This window comes from Jaculus jaculus, chromosome 3 (assembly GCF_020740685.1).
Source record: "Jaculus jaculus isolate mJacJac1 chromosome 3, mJacJac1.mat.Y.cur, whole genome shotgun sequence".
Lineage (NCBI taxonomy): Eukaryota > Metazoa > Chordata > Mammalia > Rodentia > Dipodidae > Jaculus > Jaculus jaculus.
Window position 1 is genome coordinate 182899310 of NC_059104.1, and position 24519 is coordinate 182923828.

Here is a 24519-nt window from a genome sequence, read left to right on the forward strand (position 1 = left end):
CAACCAGCTGGGGAGAGATGGCTTAGTGGTTAAGGTGCTTGCCTAAGAAGCCCAAGGACACAGGTTCAATTCCTCAATAACCCATGTAAACTAGATGGACAAGGTGGCACATGCATCAGGAGTTCTCTTTCAGTAGCTAGAGGCCCTGGCACACCTATTCTCTCTCTATCTGCCTCTCTCCTTTAAATAAATAAATAAATAAATAAATAAGTAAGTAAAAATCAACCAGCTAGGCAAATGCACACGCTTGGGCAATAGTGACACACAGGGTATGGGATAGTCATCTGCTCTCTTGGGGATGGGACCCACTCAGTGGGAATGAATTCATACCTAGTACTGAGAACCAAGTCAGAAGCCTAAGGATAGGACAGACCAGAAGAAACTCTAGAGGTAAATTCCCACTGTTCTTTGGCTATGAAGAAAAGCCATACCCTTTGATCTATGCTGTTCTCACTCTTTGTAGGTGAATCTGCTTTTTTTTTTTTTTTTTTTTTTTTTACAGATGGAAGCAAATACCAGAAATAACCAAGTTTCATCAATACAAGAAAATATAGCCAGCTGCCTAGCATGAGATGAGTCATCTCTCTCACATCTGCCGGGCCCAGGAGACACTGCAGAAGATGTGGGGATGTCAACGCGAGTGCTGCTACAGTGGTAGACACCAAGAAGACTCAAAACTCATCAAAGCAGGAATTCAGAGGATGCAGAGAGCTCGACACAACAGTATACTTAAAACACCCCTGCCAAGGCTCAGAAAAGATTATAGGAGAGGAGATGGCAAGATTGTAAGAGCCACAGGGTGGGAAGGTGCATCCTGAGGCACAACCACCCCTACACACAGAGACCTTCATTTATGACCCCATGGTGATTACCAATAATCCCAGTGTGGAGAGATCTTAGTGGAGTGAGGGCAGGAGAGTGGGGGCATAAGAGTATAACCTGATAGGAATACGTCCTCTGTACAATATGTTCATGCTGTGAAGTTTATGATAATCAAAAAACTGATGAGTCAGTAGCCAAATCTTTCTGACTCAGATTTAAGCAGTCCTGTTTTTCTTTATAATGTAGTAGACATAACAGTAACCCTACAAACACATTTACATGCTTACAAATAATTATTTGCTGGAATGGATACTGAGCTTGAATGGAAGTGCACAGAAAGTTAAAGATCAGTAAGTCAAGAGTAAGGTAAAGGACTTGCACTTATCATACAAGCCCAATGGAGAAATGATTCAGTTTACAAAGAATAAAAACAAGAACAGTGAATGAAACACACCTGTAACCTCCTGCATATGCCCACTTAACAATGTGAATTTTTTCCTCAAAAATTGAGACACACTGAAAAAAAAAAAAAAAACCTATCATAGCTGGGAATCCCTCAGCTAATGCTGAAACAATGATCCCCTGCATATTTGAGCAAGTGCTGTCAAAAGACAAGGCTCACAGCTGGCCTAGGGTGCTGCTTAGTAAAGAGTTTAAATTCCTTCCACTTGAGACAGAAAAGGACTCCCCTATCCCCCTCCCCTTACCCTTTCTGTCTGGTGTGTGACTATTCCATGATATATGTCACCACTACTTGGGGTCGGCGGGGGGGGCTCTTCTCAAGGAGAAGGGATAAGCAAATGGCTATTGCACAGGGAATAAAAATATACCCTTGTAATTTTAATGTGTGTTTATGTAAAAAAAAAAAAAGATGTGGCAGACCTGTGTTAATAAACCCCGAGTAGTGAAAAAATAAAACAGTAGCTAAGCCAGGGTGAGTAATTAGCCTTTTAGCATCCTCTTTCTTCAAGAATGCTTCCTCCTGTGCTAGGACTTTTAAATAGCTCCAGTCCTGGCTGCCTTTGTTGGGCCTGGAAATTGTTCACATATGAGAGAAATTAAGCCCTCATTTAACAGAGACACATGCCTGTCAAACAGAGGAACAAAGACTGGTCCCTGGGGCCTGTTCAGCTCCCACAGACTGCCACTCAACGGTTAGCAATGCTTACCCTCTACAGAATGTGGATAAAACCCAATAAATCATTTCATCTGCTGTGCTTGATACGTAAGAGCTCTGACGTTTTTCAGACTGCTTTTCTTGTACAACTTCACAGCTAGTTATTTAAAAAAAAAAAGACCTCCTATTGCTTATTTGGTTTCAGAATGCAATAAGGCATTTGTGTGTGTGTCAAGAAGGTAATGAGAATGTTCCAAACACTGTCACCATAAGTGAAGATGTAGTGTCTCCTTAGATTTCTTCCCATATATCTTTCCACATGTGTGATTAATAATTAGAACACCCATTTTGTGAATTTCCAGTCTATCCCACAGCTGGTTTTTCACCATGTTCCAAGAGTCAGAATGGCAAAATTAAAATAGACCCAAATAGTACACACATACAATCCTATGCAAGTTCCAGGTTTGTTCCTTGATACCCAAGGGTGACATGTTCCCTCAAGGTGGGGATTAGAACTACTAATACTAGTTCCTCCACAAAACAGCCTTCTTATAAACCTGTTCAAATCAATACCCTCCATGCATTCTCATTTCCAAAGAAATAGGATGCATTTTTGGGAAAAGATATTATCATGTATGTAGCAACCACCGATTAGACAATTACCCAGTTCCCCCTCCCCAGGCACAGGCTTGGTGCTCAGATCAAAGATGAGCAACCAGACATCAGGTCTTCCAATATAGACAGGTTCCCACCTAGAGCAAAGGAGCCAGGGGACTAGGGGGAATTGAATACCTGCTTATAGGTATTGAAATAAATGCTATTTTTAAAAGTAATCGCTCATTCACTTGACTGCAGCAAGAAGAATAAACTCAACAACGTTGAATCAGGCAATCTTAATCTTGCCACAAAAACTGCAAGTCCCAGGGCTGAACATGTCACGAACCCCAACATCATGAGTAGATGGCAACACAGGGGCTGCATCTATTCAGTGTTGGGAGAGAAAGCACATCTGGGTCTGCTAAGTGAAACCAGACCCGGCCATAGTGGCTTGGTAAAGCCCAGGAACGACTGGGAACCATGAGCATCCAGAAGCCAGCACAGCAGCGGCTTCCTCACAATGCACCCCAGGCACATCTAGCTATAAGCCAGGTTACAAATGGCACAGACATTTTTTCAAGAAGAGACAATGGTACATATGCCACATCAAAAAAAAAAAAAAAAACATAATAGAAGAGCACCCGGCTCTCAGGTTCATATTTATTTATCAGTCCCAAAGGATTCATCATTCTTCAAATAACATGGATTTTTTTTTTCATTTTTAAACCATAAATCCCATCCTGCAGGCCTTAGCAGAAGCAGACGTCAGGATGCAGCAGCACAGCATTGATTAAATAACCCTTGAAAAAGTAAAACAAAGTTTATTTATAAAAAAATGACATTAAGGTGAACTGCCTAATAACAGCATGGATTTGCTTAAATAAAACATTATATGTTCTGTTTTAGATTCATCCCTAAAGCTCGGAAAGATATTAGAATTTTAGTGAGTAATTACCCTATTTACTTCAAACAAAATGGGAGGAAACCGGAAAACCATATTAAGCATCGCCACACATCAGAAATAAAATTCTCTTTTTTTAATCTTACAACCCAATAAATAAATTGTAGTTGGAAAATTCACTGGCACCAGAAGATGAAGCTTAGCTAGTTGGAAATGGGGACATGATCCTACATCACGGCTAAGGCAAGAAACCCCCTTCTGAGAAGCACAGCCATCACAGAGCCACTCTCCTCCCCATCAGCTTGTTTTCAGGAAGGCTGAACCCCACCCTGCACCCCCACAGTCAGACAAAGTCCCAGGCTCAAACACAACCCTTTCTAAATGAAAATGGGCTAAAAACAAGAGCGTCTAGGAAAAGGTGTTACTTGCTATATAGCTATATCTGCCACTGACATAATACTCTGGTAGGATATGTTGTCATTTCCTGCAATTAATACCTTAGAAAGCTCTGGACTTTTTTCCAAAAATTATAATATTTTATTAGCAACACTAATATTAAGTTTGTGTCACCCTTTCCATTAAAGAGCCTTAGTACCAAGAATGTGTCATTGCCTGTTGAACGTGTTTGCTCCAGCCTGAAAGCAGACATTTATAGGCCCTCTTCCTAAGTATATTTTTTTAAAGAAACATTCTCCCATAGCCATCACTTATGTGCTAGCATTGCAAGTGATCACAATAGCCCTGAAATTTGACCTCACATTTCCAAACTCCTCAGAGGTAAGTATTCCTCTTCAGTTGACATTTTCCTTCAAGCTCTTTAGGCAAGAATGCCCATACACACTTCTTTCCTAAGGATAAGCATCCAATTCTTCTTACCCAGAATCAGGGATGAAAAGACAGTCCTTAGAGGGTAGCTTTTAGAATCTTTGTTCTAATTATATAGCAGAAGAACTGTTAGCTGAAGGACATGTGATTGGTAGACTAGACAAAGACGTGTGTGTGTGTGTGTGTGTGTGTGAGAGAGAGAGAGAGAGAGAGAGAGAAAGAGAGAGAGAGAGAGAGAATAAGAGAGAACACACATGTGCATGGGTGGAGGGGTATGGAAGTTAAGGAACAACCTTGGGCTTTCTTCCTTAAGCATCTCTTTTTAGACCTTTGGCCTAAAATTGTTCAATAATCCTGTCTCTGCCTTCCCAGCTTTGGAATTACAAAGGTACATGACCACATTTCTTTAAATATTTATTTATTTATTTTATTTATGAAAGACAGACAGAGAATGGGCATGTTAGGGCCTTCAACCATTGCGAAGGAACTCCAGACACATTTACCATCTTGTGCATCTGGCTTACATGGGTCCTGGGGAATTGAACCTGGGCCCTTTGGTTTCACAGGCAAACACCTTAATCATAAGCCATCTCTCCAGCCCCTACTTTTTTTTACATGGATTCTGGGGATCAAATTCAGGTCCTCATGCTTACTTACTGAGATATCTTTCCAGCCCAAGTCTAGGATTCTTTCTGCCGTGGACCAATGACATTGCCTTAATTCTACTTTGTCTCCATCCTGGGGCTGCATGTTATTAACAGAAAGGAGAAGAACAGCTTCTGCTGAGAGAGATCAGTAACCTCTAGGGTTTTCAGCCAGGCTTGAAAACTGCAGCCACCCTGAGCTAAAGAGAAGTCCATGGAATTAATTCACTGTCCCAGACAAGGATGGTTGAGAGAATGAGTAAAAATTGCACACAATACAAGCAGCAGTACAAAGAGACTTCAAATAATGAAAAGAGCTATATACATGCACATATTTTCTAGCTCTCTGGAGATTTTGAGATTTTTTTGGACTGGAAGCTCTGTTGAAACAAGCAGATATCATATAAATTGTCAAATCTTACAATCTGCAGATTTCACTCTATTCTGGAGTGAACACAGGTAAAAGGATAGGTGTCTAGTCTTTTCTAAAAATGGGATGACAAGGTCAATTATACAAGCATTGTGTTCTCTCCTGGTGCTTTTCTCTGTGCTTATTTTAATGTGGATAAGATCTTATTCTATTTACATTGTGTTCTGAGGGTATTTTCACTTCATTCTATGTTGTAAACATTATCCCAAATCATTAAAAATTACTTCAAGGGCTGGAAAGAAGACTTAGTGTTTAAGGCACTTGCCTGTAAAGCCTAAGTACCCAGGTTTGATTCAGCAGTCCCCATGTAAGCCAGATGCACAAGGTGGTACATGTGTCTGGAATTTATTTGCAGTGTCTGGAGGCACTGGCACACCCATTTTCTCTCTCTCTATCTGCCTCTTTATCTCAAAATAAATAAATAAAATATTTTTAAAAATTACTTCAACATCATTTTAACAGCCCATAATGGTCCATCACATGATTATACAATAAATTTAATAACTTCTTAGTATTAAGTGTTATGGTTCTTTCAATGTACATTTTAAATTTTTAACTAGCCTTTTTATATAAAAGCAATGTGTTAGAAAAATTGTAAACTCCTAAACTAAGACTAGTTCAGTTATAAGCCTACTATCCAAACACATTTCCTTAACTATTACATCCCCATGCACTCAAATATACAGAATTTAACCAGCCAATAAGCGTCTCTATCAGGGCTCATTCTAAGAGGGGAGGAAAGAGTACATCAGTACAAACGTTAATCCTAACCACAGAGTCACACTCCCTGGTCTCTAGAGCCACTACAGTCTGAAGCAGTCCCACGGGGAGGCGAAGGCCTTAGAAGTTCTAAGGATACACTCCCATCCTAGAATGCAGTCCATGAGAGGGCCTCTACAGTTAATTTGATGATCCACACTAAGTTAGCTTACAAAATCTATACAGAAAAACAGCTGCTATATGTAAGCCAACGTGGGGAGCCCTGGTTCCCACCCTTGAATTGCAGATGGGCATTAGTGAGACAGAAGTCTTCATACAGAAATGGCACATGTGAAGTTGGTCAGGTCCATCTGCTCCTCTAAGGCTAACCTCAGAAAAACCTAATAAGTAGTACTACCAGATCACTATGGATCACAATTGGCAGGGCCAAATCTCAGGTCACCTTCAAATAAATGATCCAGAGACCTGAGTATATATACATACAGGGTTAAATCAGTGGGTATGAAGAGAAAAATGTAGCTTTCCTTCTCTCAGCCACTACTTATCACAAATAAGATGACAACTTTTACTCTTGTACAGTTTCTCTTCCTCTGCTGTGGAAATCCTTCATCTACACTACACATGTTTATTCTCTCAAACCAACTTCCAGCTTGGAGACAAGAGTATCTGGGAGCTTTTTGGGTATCATCAGTGAAGTATGCTCAGAAGAAGGAAGGGCCAAGGGACCCAGAATGAGACAAGCGAGCCCTTCTGAACCAGGAAGCAGACAACTTCCCTGACAGTGGGGAGGGGGGTCTTTCCTCTTCCTGAAGTCTCGAGTCTCCAACTATCCCTTCAGGCTCCACTCAAGTACATAAATCCCAGTGTCCTGGCCTAACCGATTCTCCACACAATGACAAGTGAGAAATACCAACCTAGGATGCACATCTTTTTCTGAACAATGGTATATAAGACATGTTTTTACAACTTGGAAAGCTGCTTCCTGAAGTTACAATTTCTGAAAACGGGAAACTTGTGCCATTGTTATTATTTTCTTTCCCTTTTCCTGTGTATAATACAACTAAGAAATGCATGAAGAAGCATCAATGCACAATGCAGATTCTGGCAAAAGCAGGCCAGGCCTGATTGTCCTTAGGATGGTCTGTCCTCTCGTGAACATGTCCCAGCAGCAGCCAAGTGGGACGAGTTGAGCGTGCTTCCCAATGCACAACTCTCAGCTACTGCTTAAAACTCACCTGCAGACACTTAAAGGATGACCCTTCCCCTGGAATACATGTGGGACAAAAGGCAAATCTGTGACCTAACTGGTGTGGATACTACCCTTGATTCTGATCTGTGAATTTCTTAACCTGCCTTGTTGAATCTTACAACTTTACATTTTCTTAATGGACTGAGTGGTAGCTAAAAATAATTGAGTATCTCACAAGAGACATTACACCTTTTGCATCATTTATTTTCTTTTATTTTGAACAAGTAAAAACACAGGACTCTAGCATTAATAACTTTGAGTAGAAGTTACTTTATGTGAATTAAAAATGGTTATGTCAGGATATCCCTCAGCATTTAAAAGATATTTTCCTGTGCTATGTCAAGTGTCACACAGTATATCAATTTTTATTTCCCATCTCTCAGGTCTGGTATGCATACTGTTTAACTTCTTAAATTCTAAGTGTAGACATAATTCACAAAAGCTAGGCAAATGCTTGACTTACAGGAGATGGCATATACAAGATTTATATGAACAACTTTACTTTAAACAAGAAGGACCTCTGCATCTGGTGATGCTACATCACATAACTTCATCTGTGCTTAAAAAGCTATAAAATAAATGGGAAAGGTTCGTTTACTATCCCTCTAATTTCACAGGCACTGTGATCTAATAGCAGGGCCCATCCCAGCATGAAAGATGAGAGTCTGACCTTGTTTGCCCAGGAGAAAGTGCCACGCTTCCTCATGTGCCCTCTCCAGGCAGCTCTGTCTAATTCTGCCAACTCTCTCTGAATGCCCTAAAAACCTCATTCTCCACCCCTGACAATGGAAATGGTCTTATTTGGAAACCAGAGGAAACTGCTGCTCTTTCTTTTTCTCTAGATAATAGTGGTGATAACAATTGATTACAGTGCATGCACATTGAATCCATATTCATATCATTAATTCATGGGTTCTAAATATTCACATGTGTATAAATAGAAACTGTCACATGCAAACGTCATTAGTATGTTCATGTGTGTTTCTTCACTAGAAACTCCGAAACTATTTCAGAATCTAGTCATATAGATACAACAGTAATAACAGTGATGGAAACAGATATGACATACTGAGCTTACTCAGGGTCATTCATAACTATATCTAATCTCAAAACTGCTATAAGGTATGAAAATTATGAATTTTGGGGTATTAGGAAGTACAGGCTCAAGACATTAAGTAAGTTGTCTCACAGCTCACAAATAGAAAACAGACTATAAAGCTAATCAGTACTCGAACTGGAATTTATGTTGTGATATACTTGTATCAATACCTACCCCAGTCCCACAAATGTTGTGTGCTTTCTCTCTCTCTCTCTCTCTCTCTTTCTTTCTCTCTCTCTCTCTCTCTCCCTCTCTCTCTCTCTCTCTCTCTCTCTCTCTCTCTCTCTCTCTCTCTCTCTATATATATATATATATATATATATATATGTCAAAATAGGACATTGTAATCACATAAACCTCTATTCATGTGCATGCATACGGCTTAAAATGCATCCAGATTAAGACATCCCTCACAGATACTATGGTGTAGCCAATTTCGTAGTTTAAAAACACTTGAAAGTATCAGGTGATGGGCTGGGGAGTTAGATCAGTAAAGCCATTTGCTTGCAAAGCCTATGGGTGCAGGTTTGATTCTTCAGTACCCTTGAAAAACAAGACATACAAGGTAGCACATGCATTTAGAGTTCATTTACAGTGGTAAGAGGCCTTCAAGTACATATTCTTTTGTCTCCCCCCCCCCCCACCTTTCTGACTGCTTGCAAATAGTTAAATAAAAATTCTTTTTAAAAACAAAATAGGTGGTATCTGGGGGAAAAATCATTCTGTTTAGATGGCTAAAAGTCAGGCAGTATTTGACAATTCACTTTCTAAATGTTTTTGCCTTCTTTGGTAAGATAACATTTCATCGATTTAAAAAATATTTTTATTTGTTTAGTTATTAGAAACAGAGACAGAAAGACAGAGAGAGAGAGAGAATGGGCACACCAGAGCCTCTAGACACTGTAAATGAACTCTAGATGCATGCACCACCTTGTGCATCTGGCTTACATGGGAACTGGAGAATCAAACGTGGATCCTTAGGCTTCACCAGTAAGCACCTTAACCATTAAGCCATCCCTCCAGCCCCATAGCTCATCTTTTGAAACGTACCTTTTCCCCAAGACACAGATCTTATATCAACATATCCTTGTTTTCCCTGTATACTTTCATAGAAATAAAAGTCAAGTTATTGGAAAGGCATTCCAATTTTATTTAAATTATTTAAACCAAAATCCATCATAAGGTTTCTAACTAAGTAAAGTGTCTATGGTTTGGATGGATGGATGGATGGATGGATGAACTGAGACAGATAGATGGATGGATGGGCAAATGGATGGCTAGATGGACTGACCAATGGACAGAGCCAATCTAAACATCATTTCACATTTAATCATGCAATCTGCATTACCTCATAAAAACCATTCTTTTTCAATTCTCATTATCCACTAGATTTATCTAGAAGGCTCTATAACCTTTCCCAGGCTGGGACTAAACCTTAATTTATTAATGGCTGGAATGGGCTGTAGGCACCAGTGCTTTGAAAAGTGATTACAAAATACAAACAAGTCTGAGGACCACTGACACACACTATTGTCAATCACTGCTCACTACTGCCAAATAGAAAAAAGAGACATATAAAAGGAAAGCATTGACAGTGAAAGCAATTGACCCTTGCTACACACACACACACACACACACACACACACACACACACGCACGCACATATACACACAATACTTTAATGTAACTAGCTATGGTGTCATATGTAAATGGCAAAAGAAAGACTCCACCCTCAGCACCCCACGCTGCTTCAGAGGATTCCTCTTCATCCTGGTCCCGTGAGTCATGGACTTGTAGTAACTTTGAGATTCTAGCAAAGTGAGTTCAGTGGAAAGTTTTCAACTTTTTACTATGAGAATAAGTACTGGGTGTGCTGATGCATGCCTGTAATCCCAGCACTGAGGAAACGGAGGCAGGAGGATTCCTGTGAGCTCAAGGCCAACCTGGTCTACATAGTAAGTGTCAAGGCCAACATGGAAAGACCCTGCCTTGGAAACAAAACAAACAAACAAGCAAAGCGCAGAAAGATAATAAGATTTTAGGCGTTTAAGTAGAATCCACATTTCACGAAGTAGAGAACTGCAATGCACTAAGATTTCTCTAACCCACAGGAAGCAGGGCTGTGGCGGCCTGTAATATGGGAGATAGAACCAGAACTAGAAAATGAGGTGCTCAAGCCTGGCCTGGTGTGATCTCGACACTTGGAGACAGGGTCACAAGTGTCAGGCAGCCCTAGCTCCATAGTGAGATCCTGTCTCAGAGAGAAATAGGGATGCAGACAGACAAACAAGAAAAGAGAGTCAAAAGAGGGACAGAAAGAGACAAGAGAGGGAGAGAGGGGGAGGAGAGAATGCTGAGAGAAGATAGGAGAGAGGAGAGGACAAAGGGGAAGAAAGCAAAGGTAAAATTTTAGCTACTTCTTGTGGTGCTAACAACATTCAGGATTGTATATTGGAACAAATCTGTGGCCTATGACTAAGTTTCCTCATATACAGTAAAAGATTTGAACTAGAGAAAGTGCTCTCAAGATTTTCTAAGCTGGGCGTGGTGGCACACAACTTTAATTCCAGCACTCAGGAGACAGAAGTGGGAGGACTGCTGTGAGTTCGAGTCCAGGCTGAGACTACATAGTGAACCCCAGGTCAGCCTGGGATAGAGTGACATTCTGCCTTCAAAAACCAAACAGACAGATAGAGGACAGATAGATTTTGTGTATCATATACCCATAAAATTTCAAAGAAAAACAAAACTGAGGACATAGGTAATTGACTGACAACTTCTTACCAAATACAACTGCTAGAAAAGAAGCAAAGACACTGTATATAATGTCATCTAAATGACCCAGATTCAATTCCCCAGGAGCCACGTAAACCAGATGAGCAAGGCGGTGCATGCATCTGCAGTTTGTCTGCAGTGGCTGGAGGCCCTGGCGTGCCCATTCTTCTCTCGGCCTATCTGCTTCTCTCATGTGCATGCATACTCTCAAATAAATAAATATTTTTAAAAGGTACATGTATGATCAAAGTGTGTGTGTATGTGTGTGTGTGTGTGTGCATGTGTGAGTGAATGTGGGCACACATACATGCTACGTGTACATGTAAATGTCAGAGGATTACTCCAGAGCCACTCCTCCCTTACACCTTGTTTGTGGCCAGGTCCCTTCATCTTGTCATTTACTGCTGTGTGCACCAGGCTGACATGCCCAAAAGCTTCTTGCAGACCTCCTATCTCCACCTCTCTTCTCGCCTAAGGCACACGGGGATTACAGGCGCTACTATGACATCACCCAGATTTGACATGAGATCTGCAGATTCAAACTTAGGTACCCATGCTTGGGCAGCAAGAATTTTATTCACTGACCAGTCAGTTACTCTGCCCCTCTGGGGTCATCTTCAGTTCTTCAACAGGGGTCATCATGTCCTTTCCCTCCAGCCAGTGACTGAAGGTCCTGAGGAGATCCAGGTCATGTTTGCAAAATTTAACACAGAGAGAGTGGCAATGGGGTGGAGAGGAGTGTTATACGCCCCTTATGTCCATCCATAGGAGACTGCATAATTACCCACATGCAAGTATCCAGTGACTGTTTTCTTGAGAGTTTCATAAATTGACATTTTTGGTCTTAAAAAGCATTCATAAGGAACATTATGGGCTGGAGAGATGGCTTAGCAGTTAAGTGCTTGCCTGTGAAGCCTAAGGACCCTGGTTCAAGGCTCGGTTCCCCAGGTACCACGTTAGCCAGATGCTCAAGGGGGCGCACGCGTCTGGAGTTCATTTGCAAAGGCTGGAAGCCCTGGCGCACACATTCTCTCTCTCTCCCTCTATCTGTCTTTCTCTCTGTGTCTGTCGCTCTCAAATAAATAAATAAAAAATTTTTTTAAAAAAGAGTGTTATGTCCCTGTCTCAAATATAAAATAAAAATCACCATTAGTGGGAAATCTGAAGTCAGGTGCAAAGGCATGTGCTTGCAGTCCCAGTGCTCCAGAGGCCAGGAATACAATTACTGTAAGTTCAAGGCCACCCTGAGCTACAATGGCAGGACCTTTTCCCCAGAAAGGCAAAGCACAAACAAATAATAAAATAGGCAATAATAAATAGAAAAATATATATTTATATCCTACCATGAACGTTAATATTGTCTGTCTTTCTGTCAACCTCTTTCTCTCTCTTTTCCCCTCTCTCTCACACACACATACTCACACACTCAAAAGAACTGAACACACCCTAGAAGATATTAAATGCTAAGACTGGTGAGATAGCTTGATGGGTAAAGTGCTTGCCATGCAGACATGATGGCCTGAGTTCAATCCCCAGAACCGACAGGAAGTGCTGGTCATGATGGCAATGCCCTTGTGACTTCAGCACTGGGAAAGTGAATACAAGTGGATCACTCAAAAACTCACTGGTCAGCCAGTCAAGCCTAACAGGCAAGGTCCAGGCCAGTGAAGCACCCAATCTCCAAAGGTAGATGATGTCCTTGAGGAATGACAGCCAAGGCTGTCCTCTGGCCATCACATGTACATGCACATTCTGGTGCACACACATGCACACACAGGAAAGAGTGAGAGAATGATGAGGACAACAGTAGAAGAGCCACTTTGTCCTCAGCAGACTGACTTAGCGCATGTAATACCATGTGCTGACTGACTCCATGTACACATACTGCCCAGGGAGGAAAGACGGCTCTCGCCACTTTAATCTGAACAAAAAGCTGAAATTTGGTTTCCTTGGCTTGTCAGTATCACTGGTTTTGGAGATCTGGGGGAGGGGTCGGAGAGCTGACAGGGGTTAGGACCGATGGTGGGAGGTCAGGAGGCAGGGGTGGGGAAGGCAAGGAGAACTGCTGCTCCGTCCTCAGGCTTTCCTTTGTGGGATTCTGCCGAAGGAACGTGTGTATCCGTATCATTTCTAGATCACTCTAACTTTAACAAGCAATCTAGCTTGATTAATGTGTAGTTTCAATCCTTAACAAGAGTTTGTAATTTTCACTATTATAGCCCTGGCAATTCATAAATTATAGCGGCTTTACCTAGTCTTTATAATCCAGAAGCTTTATTATTAAAGTGTTTGAAGCAGGCTATGGAGCATCTATCAGGACTTAAAAAGTTAATTAGATTACATAAAAGAAATAATTAGATTTGCATTTTTATCTGGGTTTTAAACTTCCAAGGAAGATCACAACAGCTTGCCTTTAGGCCATTGGAAACAGCATACAGCAGAGAAACGGGGGAGAGAGGGTCTGTGTCTCCTGGCTAATTCATGATTGAAGATGGAACTAGGAAATACGTTAAGGGTTTGCTGGAGCTGGAGGCCGCTCCTAGACTCTGAGCTTTGTTTACAACTTCATTTCGCTCACACACATGGGCAGTACAGACAGAAGTATCAGGTTACTTTCAGTGCAGTTATTTAGTCCTTTTAGAGGCTTTGGGGGGAGATCGGTTACCTGATCAATACCACACAAAAACAGACTGTTTGCTCGAGTCAACACAGCAGCCATGGGACCATGTTTTGTTTATCAATGCTAAATGCAGTTAGCAGAAACGCACCCTGAGTGGGGAGAGCGGAAGTCAGCCACCGACTGCATAGTCTTCTGCTCACTGCATGATCCATCTCCAAGAGACAATAAATGGAAGGTCCAGCTCTTAAATTTGAGGTCAATTAGATACTTAACGAAGAAGCATATCTTCAAATATATATCTATTATTTTATGCTAGCAAAAAATTAATTAACCAGGTTAAGCAGGCTATGAAGGCTAATGTACAAAGTAATTATTCCTGATCTTCAGACAACTACTTCACATAGAAAGGTAGTCCTCTATTCTGCTCAGCAGGTACTGGAAATGCCTGTAGTTAATCACACTGAGAAATCCAGAGTCAAAGTTTATGTTAAAAGATGGGGCAGCTCTCAAAATATTCTGTTTAATAGTTGATGGACAGTTTTTTTCTGGCTTATAATACTTGCATTTCTCTTCCATATGGGGTGTTGGGATGAAAACACACACTGATTGGTGTTCTGCTACATAACTAATATATAGAGAGAAAATATGCAAATAGCACATAGGAATATATTATATCAAAACTATATGGCATACAGAAAATACTACGCATGAAAAATACTCATATACACTTAACAAAGTAAAGCTTCCTGAAACAAACAAAAAACTTTAACAAAAATTGTGGAAAATTCCACACAGAATCTCTGGAATTTTCCACAGAGACCATGTGTGATAGCAGTTCATAGGAAACAGTGGTGGTATGGGGCTAAGGCATTCTGTAGACTGAGCCTTGAACCCAGCAAGTATGAAATGATGAGGGAGGAGGGTGAATACTGGGCATCAAAATAAAGAGCTGACAAATTCAAGCTTTTTCTTCATGCTTAGAAAGATGAAGGTATGTGCCCTGACATCGCTGGCCCTCTCCCATACAGCCAGCTTGTTCTAGAAGCTGCTCTCCAGGTAGCCGTGTGACAAGAGAGGGTGCCACCTGCATAGCACATAATACAAGCCCTTGAGTGACTCTAAAACTGGAGTCTGGAGAGACCTGGACAATTGGATACCATTCATTTCCAGAAAGCAGCTTTTCCACCAAGACACTTTAACAAGACAAAGACTAGGGGTGGCTATAAAGTGTCTCATTAAATGTTTTCCTAATGACAGGTTATAGGTACCAAGTAATGTGCCATATTGTGTACATGAAGAGTATCATCTCTAGATTCAAAACTATGCTAGGGTCAAATGAGCTGAGATGTATAAAGATACTGGGGCAAGAAATAAGGATTTATAAAATATTTTGCTTTCTCTAAATACTCATATATTTAATAGTTGATTAAAATACTGTAAATATGTTTGATCTGATTATAACTGCATAATACATTAAAAGTGACTTTGGTTGACAGTCCACATGACTCATAAATGAAATACACCAAGACACTACTAGGTGAGAGATGGAGGACAGAGTCACTGAGGCAGTTATCTGTCCTTTGGAATTACAATGGAAAAGCTAACATTCCTGACTCACAGGATCTATACTTCATGACCTATTAGCTTTCCATACTCCTGCTGTCCTAGGAACATAAAGAAATGTCTATCTTCTCCTGAGTTCCACATCAGAAGAATTACTTCATATGTAAAAATAATTAGAGGACTCACAATTTTCTCCACAGCACAAACATGGATTTGAATTTTCTCAAAAAACTGCTTCTGAAATATCTGTTAATATTAAAGTATGCTAATAATCATTTAAGGTTATTATATAATTTATAAATGGTAAAAATTAACTCATCAAAAACATAAAAATAGTTCACAAAATTGTTCATCATATTTTTTCAACCTTACTTTTGTGGTCTTATAAACGTCTCTTTAAAAGTTTAATTAGGATTCACCTAGGCAAAAATGATGCTAAAAAATGTATTCAAGGAAGAAAAAACATGTAGAAATTATTTTAAGTGACTATATAAGTTATGAATGATTGCAAATAAAATACGTATTGGAACTTTTACAATACTATCTTAATAACAGCTTTCTCTTATTCTAATGAAAAATCCTGTTTTTCAATCAGCATCTTCAATTTTATTGATATAGGCACAAATGTGGGTCATCCTCCAGTGGAACAGATGGAAAACCTACTGACCTTTTCACTTTTGCCATTGGTAAACCTTGGCATTCGCAAATATTCATTTTGTAGCCACTATATGTCAGGGACTGAAAAAATCTGTTTTTCAATTTGTACAAACCACTCAGGTTTTTATTATAATAGGCACAGATGTGTTTGCTTGTAGTTGTTATAAGTCTTTAGAAGGAAGGGAGACAAAGAAGAGTGCTGAGTCAGAAGTGAGCACACTGAACTAGAAAAATTCTGATGTTTATCCTAAAACTCAGACAAGTGCCTGTTGCCCTGTATATTGTTGCTAACCATGTTAGCAACGGGTTCTAGAATTTAATATTTTAAAAGAAAAAGCAATGTCAAACTTGTTCAAATTCCCTCTATTGTCTTCATTTGCTTTAAGGAGAAAAATTAGATTTCATTTTTAATCACCTGTTTTATTGTGTACTGTTTTGTTTTCATATAGGAGAATGTTTTCTCCTGATTAAAAAAATTGAAGCAGCTCTTAATCTCTCATTTTCTTTAAAAATAACATAAAAGGGCTGGAGAGATGGCTCCGTGGCTAAGGCACTTGCCTTCAAAAGCCTAATGACCTGGGTTCTACACTCCAGTATCCACATCAAGCCAGATATAAAAAGTGGCACATGCATCTGGGATTTATTTGCAGAGGCTAGAAGCCCTAGTGTGCCCATTCTCTCACTTGTTCTGTCTGTCTCTCTTTTCTCTGTTTCTGCTTACAGATAAAATAAAATAAACATTGTAGCTACATAAAATAGTTTATGACTTACCAAAAACTATTTTCAAAATATAGTTAACCCATGTCCCTTTTCAAAGAAATAACCAAAAGTTTGAAATTCAATCCTGCTTTGAAAGTGTCAGAGATAAATAAGTTTTGTGTAAGGAGTGTTTTCAGCATTCAAAAAATTCTTTGAATGGTCTTTACTGATAAGATAAACACTAACAAGATAAGTCTAGAAGCAGTAGCCTAGGACAGAATGAACTATAAACAAGGTCCTATTTCTCCCTCTTATTTTAAAAAATATGAATTCTTGTTACAAAGACCTAAATACATGCCATAAATTATGCAGACATTGAGTATTTCTGCCATTATATAACTCACTTGCAGAGTTCAAGTGCTGATCAGTTAAATTTTAAAAATTTTAAATAATGAAAAATACACACAATGACACAACAATTAAACTTCCATTAGAAAATGTGGGGAAAAAACTTCTCAGAATATTCAGATTATAATTTAAAGATCATGTTCTACAGTATCCTGAGATGTCAATATCATAAGTATAGAATTATGCATAATCAGTTAATACTGACATTATTTCATAAAATATTCAACTGGTTGCCATTCACTTAAAGACCTCAGTAGCACAGGAAAATATCAACTAAGACAACCAGTTAGAAAGTACAAGAAATAGTGAATAGAGGCAAGTAACAAATTGGAAATCAATGAAAAAGTACTAAGGAGAATAAATATGAACACTAATGAGCAGACATAGGAGCATCCAGGGAACTTCCTGCATACCTGCTTTACCAATGGGAGGAACAGAACCAAGTGACCTTGACACTTGACACCTGCTGAGTTCTTGGAAAAGGAGCTACAGAAACATGCAGGAAGCCCTAAGCTACAAATCTGATCTCTGGCAGTAGGACTTACACTGAGAACCGTAATGAGGGCAGAACCAAGGGGACACCTGGACAGTTATTTAATTAAGGATCTCAGTGTGAGCCTTGAAAGAGATATCAGGATGAAAAATTACTCCAAGAATTAATTGTGAAGTCTGGCCATCAAAAATGTGAAAGGCATTCCATGTCTGTTTGTTATCTATTTTAAAACGTATAGATTTGGATGTGAAACAGAACACAACAAAAACAGAACAAAACAAAAATTTCAGCTAAACCCCCTTAGTGAAGTTGCCTAGGTGAAAAGCCAAATTAGGGACTGGTACTTCTTTACATACTGAGGGCATTTTTAATGCCATTCTATTGCCTGCCCTGCTAAGGACAGCTAACACAATGGAGCAGATTCAAATCTAACACAAAGAAGCAGAGATTCAGGTTGAAGACCCTCACATCCAACAATAAGATAGAACATTAGCGTAAGCTATGACTTTATGTTGCTAATGTATGAAAAATACAAGAAAGGATGGTATTAATCTCAATAAAAGTAGTAATTAGAGCTGGAGAGATGGCTTACCAGTTACGGTGCTTGAATGTGAAACTTAAGGACCCAAGTTCAATTCCCTAGTATCCACATTAGCCAGATGCACAAGGTGGCACATGCATCTGGAGTTCACTTGCAGAGGTTATAGGCCCTGGCACACTCATTCTCTCCCTCTCTCTCTCTCTCTCTCTCTCTCTCTCTCTGTCTCTCTCTCAAATAAATAAATAAAAGTATTATAAAAACAAGTAATTAATTCAGAATACACCAGCCCAACTAGATTGAGTCAAGATGCCGATAGACTAAAGGATACCCATAGCAAACAAGAGAAAAAATCCTGGGTCTAGGAAAGAATAGATTTGGGCTTCGTATCCTGAGGATTAATTATCATACAACCAGCTCCTCCTGCTATTGTTTTCCAGAAGTCATACGCCACCAAGGCTCCTATTCAGAAATGGAGACCATTTCTCTTATCTTCCAACTAGCAAGTAGTTGAATTAATCACCAAGTTCTTTTTCTTTAATTTTATTTATCTATTATTATTATTATTATTATTATTATTATTATTATGTGTTGTTTTTTTTTTTGAGTTAGGGTCTCACTCTAGCCCAGGCTGACCCGGAATTCACTATGTAGTCTCAGAGGAGCCTTGAATTCACAGCAATCCTCCCACCTCTGCCTCCTGAGTGCTGGGATTAAAGGTGTGTGCCACGATGCCTGGCTTTAATTTTATTTTTATTTATTTATTTGAAGGGGGGATGGCAGGGCCACTAGCCACTGCAAACAAACATGTACCACCATGTGTATCGGGGTTATGTGGATTCTGGGGAGTGGATCCTGGGTCCCTCGGCTTTATATGCAAGTACCTTAACCGCTAAGCCATCTCACCAGCCCTTAGTCACCAAGTTCTAAAGCAATGATAAGAGTTGGACCCTCACCTTCCTCCCCAGATCACTATAATCATCTACATATTATTTTATTGCCACAAAATATAAAAGTAAAGAATTCTTTAAACTTGGTTAAAATTCCTTAGGAACACCTCTTTCTTATTTTCTGGATTGTAAACTCCTTGAAGACAGACAACATTCATTACTTCTTTTACTGCCCTTAGCATCTGCAGAGACTACAGCAATGATTTGTTAAGGAGCAAATTAATTATTATGAACAGCCTTTTCCAACATTTTTCTCCAAACTGGCCCATCCAGTCCTTACAAATGAATGCAAGTAAGCTTCTCTCAATGATTGTGGTACATGATAAAACACATTGCAGAAAGAGACTTATGGCAACACAAATAGCTTCTGTGTGCTGTTTTGGAAACCCAAAGGGTTCCACTTGCTGGTGGCAAGCAATGGCCTCCGCCTGGTCAACATCTCTCACATCCCCTTGCATGCGTGGGTACAACGGCCACCAATAACAGCCCTGCTGGTGCTGCTGACCAGACAGGCACCTTAATTTCCATGATCGAGGGAGAAGGTGTCTAAGGATAAGTAGACGAGAGTAATAAAACACACTGACCTGGATCTGCTGCTGCAGGAGATTAATTTTGTGCTGCTGCTGCAGAAGTTGCTGCTGTTGTCTCGCAATCTATCAGAAATAAAGTTTCATTAAGTTAAAATGAAGTGCTTACGCCCTTGTCCTACCTTGGGCATCTCTCCTAGCATTGCAACATGTTTTACAGCACTCTGGGAAAGCGCTTGTTACTGGAGAGTCAGAAAACAAGAGAAGAGACAAGGAATTGGATCAGGCACCCTCTCTCTGCTTTACCTGGAGGTGATAGGGCATTCTAAGTGCAGTGCCCCTACTGGAAGTGAATTCCCCCCACCCCCCACATATCCCATCTAGGAGCACTTTGGAAATCTGATCCCTAGGGAATAAAGATAGGAAAAGTTGCCACCTAGGTCTAAAGTGTGTAGTTTGGATGTAAAAAGCAAATCTATAAGCAAAGACAAAAAAGTAAAACTTCTGCTACCATATCATACTATGGTATTATCATATAGTACTAGCATACCCTGATAGGAATCTTTCCTGGCTTTTCTGAGCTATATAGCTATAAATATTGTCAAAGAGGTGAAAAAAAAAAAAAACAACCTGTGGAAAATCTTTTGCTTTTTTTGTAGACATCTATTGGGATCTACAAAACATTTTTAAAGACAGTCTGTAATTGAACATTTATCAACATTTATTCCATGGAAAGGAATGTGTTACGTGATCTCAACCACAGTTCATACCCCCAACAATCAAGTTCAACACCTTATCAGGTTATCTGATCTATAAAAAGAAACAGCAACCATTTAATACAAGCCCTGCTGCGACTGGATCTGCCCCTTAGGAAGAGGAACAGCTTCCTTGGGATCATGGAGGCTCCTATCAAGTCTGGGTCAGGTCCTAGCTGCTCACATCCTGCCTCAAAAGCAGCTGCTGCAGCCAGGACCCCAGGGGGGAGAGAGACGCTCCTGAGAGCCAAGGAATGGAGTGAAGAGGCCCAGGAGCACTTGTGAGGGCTTAGCTTCATGGTACCTTCTATTTCTTCCTCTTTCCAAAAGCTAGGATTCTGGAAGGGGCTGTGTTGGAAGTGAAAGTGAGTATGGATCAGAGCCAGTCCCCACCTATATCCTTCTGGCATCCTCCTGATGCTCAGCGACTAGCAGGAGATGTGCCTGCGTCACATCTCACTCAGCGTGACAGCATAGCAGTCTCCTGGCTCTGCTTGACAATTTCTGCCAATAACTGGCTCATCCTGGAAGCATGGTGCCCTGTCCCAGTTTGAGGAATGGGATAGCTCCTTCCCAGAAGTTTACATAGAAACAGTATTTAAGCGTGGTGGTATGGCCTTCTCTGCTTTTGACTGTTCAAACCAGAAGTGGATGGGTCACTCTGCATCTCTGGGTAGCGATGCTGGGTCCTCTGAATATTTATTCCCTCTTAACAGACCAGTGAGACACAACTAGGCATCTAATATTGATGGTCGCTCCGACATGATGAAGAGCTGCATAGAAATGCCTCCACAACACTGCAGGGCAATTACCATCATCCACCATGGACGCTCAGGCTTGACACAGTGAAGTATGGTGCACAAGCACCATGTGGCTCAAATTCTGAATTTTATTTGCCAATCGCTTGAGCTACATGCTCGCTTCATTGAGCATGACAACCTAGTTTTAAGTGTCATTTAATTTTCATTTTGAAATATAATTACAAAGTGTTCACTGTAAGATATCACTCGTCTGCAAATGTGTCAAGATTAATTTGTGCTAGCTTATTCACAAGTGTCAATAGTTAATTACTGTGTCATCTCTGGATGGCTAAATGACATTCTAACTTCTGATTTTTTACAGTGTTCCTTTATGTTATTTTCCATTAGGGGCTGAGTCCATATTCCTACATGTGGGCAAATATTCAAGCATATAAAATACCAGACGTCACAACTCATTAAAATCAACAGAGCATATATCGCTCTATATACCCCTATAAAATACATTTAACTGAAAAGATAATTCCAGTAATAATGTCAGATTTCTAAAAACTGCACATTAATTTGGATCTGTCTGATCTGAAGCATACAGCCTACTCTATAGAATCATTGTTGCTAGAGTAATATACTCTGAAAATCATGTGGAAGAGTCATTCAGGTTTTTTTAAAGATTTACATTTAAACTTTTCTGTTTTTTCTTCATTCTCATTTCTAAGTCAATCAAGTCAAACTCTTTCAGGAACTATGTGCAAATTTGTTTTCAATTATTTACCTATGCTGTAACAAAAGACCATATACTTATTATCCAAACCAACACAACTTTAGCAACTATAAGAATTGATAATTGGGCTGGAGAGATGGCTTAGCAGTTAAGCGCTTGCCTGTGAATCCTAAGGACCCCGGTTCGAGGCTTGGTTCCCCAGGTCCCAGGTTAGCCAGATGCACAGGGGGCGCACGCGTCTGGAGTTCGTTTGCAGAGGCTGGAAGCCCTGGCGTGCCCATTCTCTCTCTCTCCCTCTATCTGTCTTTCTCTCTGTGTCTGTCGCTCTCAAATAAATAAATAAAAAAAATTTTAAAAAAAAGAATTGATAATTATCCTGGAAAGCCAGCATGAACTAGGACTCTCTAGAGAAAACTGCGGTGTGTGGTAGCTCTTGCTTTAAAGCCCAAGAAAACCAAAACAGCAATGATCTGAAAGAAGCCTGAAGTTTATCTAGAAGAGAATCACTTCTGTTCTGGGGAGAAATACAGTGCCTCACAAGAAGTCTTTTACAGTCAGCATGGGAACTACTGTGAGCCTCTTTGAGTAAGTAAACCTGAGTGGCACCTTAGATCTCATACTGAGTCCCTGCAGATAAGCCCACACGCTCAGATGCCTTTCCTTGCCATTATCACCCCTCAGTTGTCATGGAGGCTACGGTTTCCAAAAGTCTCCTTCCTTCTTCCCTGCCTCCCTCCTTTCTCCCTTCTCTCCTTGCTTCCTTCTTTCTTTCTTCCCTCCCTCCCTCCCTCCCTCCCTCCCTCCCTCCCTCCCTCCCTCCCTCCCTCCCTCCCTCCCTCCTCCCTCTCTCCCTCCCTTCCTTCCTTCTTTCTAATTTTTCCTTATTCTATTTTGTGAAGAAAGCTTACACCAATTGCTATGATGGCTTGCGGAGCATGGCATTTTCCGCACCTCCAGTTCCTCAGCTGCGATCCAGGGCTCACCTGTTCCTGCTGTTGGCGAGCAAGGTCCATTTGCTGCCGCTGCTTCTCAATTTGAGAGGCCGCCAGCTTCTTCTGTTCATCATGTGCTGCCAGGAGCTGCTCCCGCAGGCTGATCAGCTGTGTGATCATGGTGGAGAGCTGCCGCTCTTTCTCTGCCAGGCTCTCTGGTGTACCTAAGATGGAAGCAAGAAGAGTCTCACAAGCTGGAGGGATGTCTGGAACAGTCAGGGAAAGAAGGAAGGGGACTCCTCCAGGTGAAGACCTCGGACAATGGTATTGGAGGTCACTGTGAACATGCGAGAGTTATAGGGTAGATACTGCTGTGGAATAAATGTGAGAGTTCGCTGTTGCCTTTGCCAAGACAATGTACTATGTAATCTTGCTTAGGCTACCTTAAACACTAAAACAAAGCAGAACTCTACCCCACTCAATCCTTCTCACAACCACCCATCACTTTGATCAAACTAATAAACCTAAGATTTAGTACCAACCATCAGAAGCTATAGAGAATTTTACAGTTCTATAATCACATGTAGCCTGGTGACCAACAAGGATGGAAAGGTAAGACACTGGGGGTACTAAGCACTGTTCTTTTCATTTTTTAGAATAATACTTTTGTTGTGTGTGTGCCTGTGGTGGGGGGGAGACTCCCACTGCTGCAAAGGAACTCTAGACACACGTGCTACTTTGTGCATCTGTCTTCACTTGGCCACTGGGGAATGGAACTCAGGCCATCAGACTTTTTGAGCAACTACCTTTAATGGCTGAGCATCTTTCCAGGCCCTAAATGCTTTTTAAGGAGTTTTCTAATCATTGTCTTCAAAATCTTTCCATTATGCACAGACCTGTCTCTGAGGTTCAAAAGTCAGGGGCCAAATTCTTGGCCATGGAACAACTTCACAAGAGAGAATAAAAATTGCCCCAGGTAAGAAGGTATTGAAGTTTTTGTGCATGGGAAGGGATCAATCCAAAGTTCCTAAGTTTGTGGCTTGGGGGCTCCCTCGCCCTTTGCCATTTGTCATTCTTCAAAGGGAAAGAAACTGGTTGGAGGCTGAAGCGCTATGCACAAGGAGATGCCGTGTAATGAATACGATGCTGCTCGGCACTTATGGGAGGCACTAATGGTGCTGAACCATCTTTTTATGGGCAAATTGCACAGCTCTCCTAAGTGAAGGGGATAGGGTCCTTTTGTGAATCTAAATTAGAGCATTTCACTGCTGCATAAGATAAGAATTTCAACCCACTGTATTTGAGGCACACAGGTTTCATTATGAAGACGTGATCTATGATTTGAAAGCTATTCAGAAAGATGCCAACAGCTGTCAAGGGGACAAAGATTGCCAATTTTTGTGTATGTAGAGAGGGAGACTTCCAACCTTATGAAACCCTGCTCATGCCTACTAAGAAAGCAAAAAAAAGAAAAAAAACACACAAAATAAGAAAGTAAAAATATCTTAATTATGTGCAGCCCTGTTCTGAGTGGCCCTAAGAAGAAGGGGGACGTTGCAAGAAGGCCATCCAGCCGCCTATGTCCTGCAAGGAAGACGGCTATGAGCAGAGGAGCTTCCACTGAGGGCGACCTTCGGATTCCTGATGCCAGTTCAAGCCTTAGAAACAAGACCTGTCTGTATCCCTTAAAGAATCGCCCATCTGTAAGAGCACCTGGAA

The 24519-nt window shown here is 40.6% G+C and overlaps 1 protein-coding gene across 24 annotated transcripts in view; it reads right to left on the reverse strand.

Moving 5' to 3' along the window:
* Nucleotides 1-24519, reverse strand: part of Sox6 (SRY-box transcription factor 6) — a 610295-nt gene that overhangs the window by 175110 nt on the left and 410666 nt on the right. For all 24 annotated transcript variants that reach the window (XM_045144830.1, XM_045144813.1, XM_045144834.1 and 21 more), the window contains 2 exons: nucleotides 22852-23024; nucleotides 19692-19760 (listed from right to left, as the gene is read on the reverse strand). In XM_045144830.1, coding sequence (XP_045000765.1) covers nucleotides 19692-19760; nucleotides 22852-23024 — 242 coding nt within the window. The remainder of the gene's footprint in view (nucleotides 1-19691; nucleotides 19761-22851; nucleotides 23025-24519) is intronic.